This window comes from Amphimedon queenslandica, unplaced genomic scaffold (genome assembly GCF_000090795.2).
Source record: "Amphimedon queenslandica unplaced genomic scaffold, v1.1 AMPQUscaffold_12951, whole genome shotgun sequence".
In the NCBI taxonomy this organism is placed as follows: domain Eukaryota; kingdom Metazoa; phylum Porifera; class Demospongiae; order Haplosclerida; family Niphatidae; genus Amphimedon; species Amphimedon queenslandica.
In genome coordinates, this window is record NW_003546813.1 from 10596 (window position 1) to 19890 (window position 9295).

The following is a 9295-nucleotide window of genomic DNA, read 5'->3' on the forward strand; positions in this document are numbered from 1 at the left end:
GTTTCATGGTTATTATTTGTACATTCCCGCATACCTTATTTAGCACAATAAGTGATAACTGCACTGAAGCCATAGTTGGGCATGTACTTAAGTTAACTGTAATATAAAAATGGCTGCTGAACTGAGCAGCAAGAGACCATACAGAGACCTTGGAAGCAGAATTTGACCTCACCTTGTTGTACCAGTCACTTTGTACCACTCTGAAGAGATTTGTAGTTTCCAAGCACACAAACCATGTTTGTTATTGACACATGAAAAGCTCTTGATCAATGATCATCTTCAAAGTTTAGTCTGGTCCCTTGGGACCCACATCAAGAGTAAGGATAATAATAGAAGTGAAAGAATATGTGGTACATGTACTTTTGAGACGGGCTGTTAACTGCTGTTGATCTTAAAAACGAAGTATTACAGATCTGAGTTCACTGGAGCAGAGGCTTCTGACTCTTGACTCCATGTCCTCTTTCTTGATGCTTTAGGGTGCTTAGGTGTAGTGGCATGGCGCTCATCAAGATTAGATGCTCTCAATTTGTTGTAACAGTCATGATCATCTGGATTGTGCTGTAGTTCTGACTCTTCCTCTTGAAACATCGTGACTACACGTGTGGGTGGGTGCACCATATAGGTTATTAAAAACACACCCATTTACTATCATGGCTGTTGATGTTTAAACAGGTCAAAGAAGGTGCTAAACAAACTGTGAAAGACTTCTACGCGCACATATCACTAGCAGCATAGAGCAGTTAGACACTCTCCCCTCCTCCTTATCCACTCTTGCTAATACATATCCATGTTTTTATGCTATGTAGAAAGTATGAGCAAATGCTGATCAAGTTTGGATTTTTTATGAATTTTTAAAGTTCCTCAAAAATCAGGCCAACGTCCCTGTATTATCATAGTATGGGGGCTTTGATCAAATTTTGCCAAAAATAAAAAGTAGAGAATTCTCCATTTTCATAATTTTTTCTGATACATATACATGTACTTATGTTGCATAGAAAGTTTGAGCTGATTCTAATTAAAATTTTGAAAGCTCGAGCCAATTAAATGGTCTTTAAAAGTACTGACTATTAATAACTATAATAATCATAAATTAATAACTAACCATTAATATACATGAAGTGTCACAGTTGGTTGATATTCTCTTCCCAATGCAAGCAGCTGTTTCATTAATACTACAATGACAATAAAAAGATTAAAATTATCACATTTCAGATATGTGTATAAAAGATTATCACCCAATAAAAAGTGAGCATCACTAATACAGTAATTATACATTAATGGCTATACCTTGTATCATCAATAGTTTCATTTGCTTGATAGTATCCAACTATAGTCAATCCTTTACTGCTAGCATACAGCTCAACCTAACAACAATTAAACAATGATATATTTATAGCAGTTTTTCAATGACTAAATTTTCTGAATCCATCAAAAATTAGATGCGAACCACACAAATTTTTAACTAAAAAACTTCCCACCACTATACAATATAAATAAAAATATATGATTAATTACTTGATTAAGTGCTACTTCAATCATGGGAGCCAAGCCCAGTTCAATGTGAAACAATGGGATGGTGTCCTGTATCTGTACACGATTATCCTTCTTAGATATGGTTCCAATTAATGCCCCATTGATCTCCCTATCCGGATACTTAGCAGAGTGGCAGATCAGTTTAGCATAAGCACGAGCTGACAACTGGAAATGAACCATTGTGTCTCTGCAAGAGCCAAGCCACACCTTCTATGAAGCGCCACCTATTCACCACACCTACATAACCATGCCCACGTGATTGCACGTGGGTTCGTAATCTTCCACGTGAATTTTGTATACTGTTGTACTTTTCCGTAAACTGAAACCCCAGGTCTAAAGATCACGTGATACCTACTGCGCATGCGCAGTGCTATCAAAAAGCACGTGTTGTTCTTCCCGCCTTTTTCAAAAGGAGAAGAGAGAAGGACTGAAGAAGATGAACTGGTCTAAGACACACACACACTCTCTCTCTTTATCCCTCCCTCCCCTCCCTTACCAACAGCCTCCATTGGTAAATCTCTACTGAACTAACCTCTTCTTTTTAGATCCGCCATTTTATCACCACTCCTCCACCATACCCCCACTCCTCCCATTATGATTACTCCTAAAGCCTCAGTTTGGTTAGTGATTCCTCTATTCTTGTTCTCATTATAGGCACATCAGAACTGAAGCTATTGAAGACTGAGCCAGGATATTTCAAGTTGTATGGTAGTGTGTATTATATCATCTCTATTGTTTTATGTAGGACAACCAGTCAGTATTTCAATGATCCATTCATTCATTATTGGTACGTGTGTATTATTATTATGTACACTCTATGTTTGTAGGTAATAAGGTCCTGCCCTAATCTTTATACATGTACGTGTACATACGTATGCATTCTAGTGTACTCTTGTATATTTTTAGGATATTACTCAGTATATTATTTCAAGTGTTGTACGTACTTATATTATGCATTCTAATATACTCTTGTATATTATTAGGATATTACTCAGTATATTGTTTCAAGTCTCATCTATTGTACAATAAATTTGTGTTGTTCTTGTATTATTATCTATTTTACAGGTTATATTCATGTACTTGATTCATTCAGGATATTTTAAGTATTGTCCAGTATATGATTATATTATTATTTATTTTACAGGTGATGAAGACACTGAATTAAGTTTTAATGTTGTTTTGGTAATAAGTGGAAAATTATAACATGCATTCCTGTTTATTTTCAGGATATCATCAGTATTCTAAAGACGGAACTACCTACAGTACATCAAGTGTATGGTACAGTCAAGCTATGCATGTTTTTAACTTTTCTACACGTACGCACACATTCTCTTGTTTTTATTCAGGATATTATCAGGATATTAACACTGCAACAGTTTCTTCAAATCTACTACAACTCATCATATGGTTTTCTAATGATATCCACACACTATCATGTACATATACATCCTTATCTGTAACATGTATTCTATTTCCCTTTCCTTAAGATTGCTACATAGACTCAAGCCAGCATGCAGTCTTCTTCAGCATCAATTCAGTCCCAGTCTTCAGTGTATGGTAACAATGTATCTATTGCATGTTATTAATAACCTTGATTACAGTGCTAATAATAAACGGCTCATTTTATCACTATTCATCCCATTACATGTAATAGAGCACTGTCCCATTGATCTTTACTTGTTCTATTGTTTAAACATTTTCTCTTTTTTTTATTTCTGCAGGGATCAAGTTTAAAGTTGGTTGAGTGTGAGGTAGAGTGAGAGTTAATAATGTATAATTACGCATGCTTATAATGTATTTTATGCATGTACAATATAATCCGCACATGTCCTTCCACCCCCCCCCCACCTCTAGCAGGTCTGACTGTTCTGGACTGGACTCAGGATCAAGTTTAAAGTTGGTTGAGTGTGAGGTAGAGTGAGAGTTAATAATGTATAATTACGCATGTTTATAATGTATTTTATACATGTACAACATAATCCACATATTCTGCTCTCTCCCTCCACTCCCCCCCTCTAGTAGGTCTGACTGTTCTGGACTGGACCCTGGTAAGGATTGATTGCATGTTCTCCGTTGTTACATGTAATGGGATGAATAGTGATAAAATGAGCCAATGGTTTAATAACATTTTTTAAAAGAAAAAAAACTAATAATAAAAAATAAAAATTTTTAAAACTAAAAAATTATTAATAAGTAGGTGTGGCCTTACACATAACCACACCCCTGATTAATATAAAGATGACCACACCCTTATAATAGATTATAGCCACACCTATCTACTGCATTGTGGCCTCACGTGGGCGGAAGCTGAAAGAGAAAGACCTTGGGACAGACAGGAATAGATCCTCTTGTTTGTGTCCACAGGTACTATACCTACTGCTGGTATACTGGTTGTTGTTCTATATCTACTACTACTGGTGATACTGCTGCTAGTGGTACTGGTACTGTTGGGCTGGTGGTGTTATGAAGAGAAGGACAGGAACTGAGGAGAGAGAGCCTGTCCCTACCAATGAGCAGATACTGATATTTGACAGACCGTGAGATACTATAAACTATACAATAATAGTCACTAGTACTGTTGATTGTGATTGTTAGTTCATGTAGCATTATTGACAGCAGTAGCATTTGGTGACTCTACTTTAGGAGCTTATTTTTTATAAATGATGATGAGTATTTATGAATTATTTCTTTTTTTAGGATTCATAAAGTTAGGGAGAGTCTCTTTTCCACAGGCAGTGGGTTTGTTAATTACAGGGGCTTACTCAACAACTGTATAATATGTCTAGTGAGTGACACAATATTTAATGATAATTAATTAATAATGGCTCCTCCTTTTAGTTACTATCAAACTTTCATAACATACTACGTAACTTTAACAAGTAAGTAATGAAGTATTATAATAATAATAATATTATTATTATTATTATTATTCATTAGATATGGTTTATTAATTAATCCAGCTCAGTGGGTGACCATTAGTCTACAGATGGGTACACTACCAGCAATACTATCAATACTCTGCTGTGAGTAACACCACCAATCAATGATAACCTATCAATAATGTAATGTACTGTATATACCTGTATAATGCATTGTATTATACTGCAGTGTATTATAGTGTATAGTACAGTGTATTATAAAGCTGTCATTGCAGTGAATATATTCTTATCATCATTTATTGTCACTTGTTTTGTCTGGTAGTTATCAATAATTGTTACATGTATGGTCACTACCAGTAGACTTACTACTACTGGTAGTCATAGACTCAGACACCTGTTGCTGTTCATGTTCATGTACAGTGTATAGCAGTGTAATAGTGTTACAGTGTAGAGTGTCTGTCAGTAATTGTTGTTGCATATTTCTATTGTTATACAGTGAATGTGCTAAATCGTGATAATATTCCTCTTATTTTAATTATCAATTTATTATTTATTTTATTTTTAGTATTTTCTGTCTTTCCATTATTGACGTTTCTCCTTGAGAAAGCTGCTTCAAAGGTAATGGGTGGAGCCTATTATTAATTAATTAATTATTAATTAATAGGGATTATTAAAGGAGCGTCCTTTATTGATATTACATGCCAGTAACATGATAATGCTACTGGGACTACCAGTGGGTGTGGTCTTCTGGTTCAAACTAGGACCAGGTATGTTTATTATTATTATTATTATTATTGTTGTTGTTGTTGTTGTTGTCATTATTCTACAGCTGCTGGTTTTATTGTTATGTTCAATTATTCAATTGTTTGGATGAAGATGATGTCATATACTCAAGTCAATTCATGGTGTAGGCGTGGTCAAGGTGGAGTGGCCACACCCACTAATAATCATGACAAACCATTAGTCCAGTATCCTGATAATATCACTGTTAAGGGTAAGCCCCTTCAACTTATTATTATTATTAATTTTTAATTTTTTTAGATTTTTGTTATTTCATTGCTGCTCCTACATTGTGTTATGAGTTGAACTATCCTCGAACACCAAAAATTAGGAAAATATTTTTATTAAGAAGAACACTTGAATCAGTTAGTGTAATATCATCATTATTAATTATTATTAATTTATTTCTATTAATCATTATTAGATATTTCTAGTTAATATATTGTTAGCATTGTCCCAGCAATGGCTAGTACCTACTGTAATGGGATCACTGGAACCACTTCAGGTAATTAATAATAATAATAATAATGATGATGAGGTTGAAATCCTTTGTGAATCCAGCAGTTTAGGCCTCAAAATGAATAAATTATAATTGCAAATATCAATCATTAGCAAAAGATTTCAACCTAAAACAGTTTGCTCTGTATACATGTACATGTACATTAATTATAATATTTTATTATTATTACTAGTCAATGGATTTATTAATGATGATACAGAGAGGACTGTTACTAGCGGTTAGTTAATTAATTACCTCATTAATATTCATTAGCCCCTCCCACCCAATAGCTCCCTAATCACCTCCTCTGGTTATTATTATTCTATTTTTATTTCCATTCCTATCTCAACGTCCTTGCTGAGTTACTGAGGTTTGGTGATCGCTCCTTCTACAAGGACTGGTGGAACGCTGATAGTATTGATACCTTCTGGAGACACTGGAACGTACCAGTGCACCGCTGGGCTGCTAGGTGGGTGGAGCTAGTTATTAATAGTTATTAATGGTTATTAATAGGCATGTGTATTACCCGTTGCTCAGTAGAGGATATTCCAGGGTTATGTCTCAGATAGCAGTGTTCCTGTTATCAGCTTTCTTTCATGAAGTGAGTGACATTATACTGGACCTCTTGTATAGGGTACAGGGTATTTGATGAATGTACATGTACTGATGTTGTGTAGAAAGTTTGAGCTGGTTCTGATTGAAATTGGATTTTCAATGAATTTTAAAAGTTACTCCAACTACTAGCAAGAGTGGTACTAGTCTATTACCATATATGGTATGGTATAAATGGTATCAGTTTAGGGAGATACCCAATGTCTGTAGTATTATGATTATCTACTGTGATAATAATCATGGCTTCATAGCATAGTGTGATTTACTAGTACAGTGGACCATTTGTCACAATAGTTTAACTACTGTACAAGATGATTTTTTGGTGAGGAATTAATATTGGCAATTGGCAGTTTAATGAAGAAATTGTCAATATAAAATCTGCCATTTTGTTTCAATTTGGGCAGGCTCAACGACACATGGCACAAAATTGCGAATATAAAATTTGCAAATTAACTTTTAGAGGCAAATTCACCTAATATTACTCTTGCAGATAAATCATCTTGTACGGTATTAGAAATATCAAGTGATGAAAAATGACTAGGAGAGAATTCATCATTTTTATATACTGTAAAACTACAAATTTTAGCGTGCTACTTATTTTAGCGATATTAACGAAGAGCCTAAACACACTAAATTTACTATTCGCTAATAAAAACACCCGGTCACGTGATCACAAAATGTCGCTGATGATACTATACTAGTAGATAGATGGCTCTCTTCTGCTCGGTCAGCAACACTACCAGAGGAAGGAGAACCCAGTGGAACGACAGCAGCAGCTAACAGAAAAGTGGGAAAGGTTTAATGATACGCCAAATTTAATAGTCGCTAATTTGACATTTAAGCATAAACACTAAATAAAGTAGCCGCTAACATTAATAGGTTTACAGTACTTCCTGATACATACACACATTAAACCCTCCTTCTCTCCCTCCCTCTCAGTATTTGGTTAGTATTCCTTTGCGTATGTTAAGGCCCTGGGCATTCACTGCTATGTTATCTCAGGTAAGCCACACCTCCTAACTCCACCCACTAACGCCCCTCTGCCTCAGGTACCGCTAGCTCTTTTAACGTCATTAGAAGTGATGAGAGGTCAGCCTGGTAATGTGGTGGTATGGGTATCCATTATACTGGGACAACCTCTGGCTATTATGATGTACATGCACGACTACCTCATTCACAATAAATTGTAATAATAACTACTCTATTATTAGTATCTCTTTAATGTATTATTACTATCAATAATTGATTGATCATTATTATTATCGATAAATGCATGTCCAGTATACTCGCTCCTTTCAAGTTTATTAGCTATTAGGTTTAGGTTAGCTATTAGGTACATTTGTTTAATAGAAGTAAGTGGCTTGATAGTCTGTGAAGCTTATTGAAATGGTTTGTAGTGTAAAATGACCAAATTTAGTCAAAATAACTGGAATTAGTATGATAACAGTATAGTAGTAGTTGTACTGATACTACAGACACTTTTATTAGCATAATAGTCCATGTTACTGATCCATGAATATAATTGATGGTGATTAATTTTTTCTATCTAGCAAGGTGTTGTCAAATTTTATCAAAACTGACTAGGACAGAGTTCTCTGTTCAGAAGCTTTGAAACGATATTCAATAAAAATTGATTCTTATAAATTTTGGCCAGATACAAGTGCATAGTCTGTAGTGTGTACTACACTGTATGTATATTATAAGAATTGATTATCTACATGCACTATAATTATACACTGGCTTCATAGTATTGTATAAGATAGTGTAATTGCATATAATTGTAATTTTAATTGTAATTTTCATATGTCAATCACAATAAATTATAATACCATGTCTATTTAGTATTTTATTACCATATTTTTAGTGGTAAAGTTATTTGTACTTTTTAGTACTTACAAATACATGTAGGCACATACCGTATAGTAGGAAGTTTAGAGGGAGTTAAATTTGGCAAATGGGTAAATTTTGGTGATCGGTGAATTTTAATTTGGCAAATTTGTGGCCACGTGCCATTGAGCATGCGCATAATGGCTCAAAATGGCATTTTATTTTGACGAATGGTTATCAAAACACCAAATTTGCCAAATTTAATTCCTTCCAAAATTTCCTTCTTTACAGTACATTATAGAGACATCCCGATATTATCAAGACTGTAATGGTTTGTTGTCTAAAGCAACCAAATTTAACTGAAATTATAGTAATAATCTTATCATCATGTAGTAGTGTAGTACAGTAGTGTAGTACTAGAACAATATCCTCCAGATGTTTCTCTTGTTACAATGATAGCGATTCATCCATGAATATTCTTTACCATTACTTAGAAATTTATCGAAATCCAGCATGAATAAGGATAGATAAGTAATTCATTTAAAAGGGCATAGTGTAAGCAGGGTTATTGATGCTTACAAATTGTATGTATAATCTATACTACCTTTCCCACTAAACTGCGGACCAGAGTGAGAAAAAAAATCTTTACTGTAAAATGACCAAATTTAGTCAAAATACCAATGACTGTATTAGCCTTGGGAGTACATGTACATGTATATACTGATACAGACACTACTCATAGCATATAGTGTTAATGATCCATGAATATAATTCAATGATAGTTCAGGTACACATACACTCACTTCTATTGTACTCTTTACCATTAGTCACTGGATAAAGGAACTACTGGTCTGTAATGTCATTTATAATAATGATAATAAATAACGGAGCTTTTATTATAGTTAAAACCTTTATTTTTACATAACTATCATTCATTATCAGTAGCAGTGATACTTGTAGAGATTTCATTATCTTTATATCTCATGACCTCTCTTAGGCTAACCATTATTATCTATTTATGCTAAGGCATATTAAATGTTAGGTCTCATGAGATGCACTTTCGATTTCTGTTTGTTAGGCCCTGTATGATCTGTTAACCCTTGTACATTTTCAGTTTTCTTGCCTGGCTAGTGAAGACCACATCTTGCAAGGAATATTATGGTGC

The 9295-nt window shown here is 34.2% G+C and overlaps 2 protein-coding genes across 3 annotated transcripts in view; one reads left to right on the forward strand and one right to left on the reverse strand.

The window, feature by feature from the left end:
* The window catches only part of LOC100637478 (ER membrane protein complex subunit 8/9 homolog), a 3081-nt gene extending 1314 nt beyond the window's left edge, over nt 1-1767 (reverse strand). The window contains exons 1-3 of the mRNA XM_003389795.3: nt 1516-1767; nt 1288-1364; nt 1103-1172 (exon numbers count right to left, since the gene is read on the reverse strand). Coding sequence (XP_003389843.1) covers nt 1103-1172; nt 1288-1364; nt 1516-1713 — 345 coding nt within the window. The 5' untranslated portion in view covers nt 1714-1767. The remainder of the gene's footprint in view (nt 1-1102; nt 1173-1287; nt 1365-1515) is intronic.
* A 2048-nt stretch (nt 1768-3815) lies between these two features.
* The window catches only part of LOC100637352 (diacylglycerol O-acyltransferase 1-like), an 18122-nt gene continuing 12642 nt past the window's right edge, over nt 3816-9295 (forward strand). Inside the window, exons 1-14 of one of the 2 annotated variants that reach the window (XM_003389794.3) lie at nt 3816-4070; nt 4231-4318; nt 4372-4412; nt 4471-4556; nt 4978-5030; nt 5077-5179; nt 5242-5406; nt 5454-5557; nt 5617-5697; nt 5885-5929; nt 5982-6160; nt 6205-6292; nt 7243-7305; nt 7353-7534. In XM_003389794.3, coding sequence (XP_003389842.1) covers nt 3997-4070; nt 4231-4318; nt 4372-4412; nt 4471-4556; nt 4978-5030; nt 5077-5179; nt 5242-5406; nt 5454-5557; nt 5617-5697; nt 5885-5929; nt 5982-6160; nt 6205-6292; nt 7243-7305; nt 7353-7493 — 1311 coding nt within the window. In that variant the 5' untranslated portion in view covers nt 3816-3996 and the 3' untranslated portion in view covers nt 7494-7534. Of the gene's footprint in view, nt 4071-4230; nt 4319-4371; nt 4413-4470; nt 4557-4977; nt 5031-5076; nt 5180-5241; nt 5407-5453; nt 5558-5616; nt 5698-5884; nt 5930-5981; nt 6161-6204; nt 6293-7242; nt 7306-7352; nt 7535-9295 lie in introns of those variants that run through there. The other variant, XM_020002263.1, reaches the window with a different exon arrangement.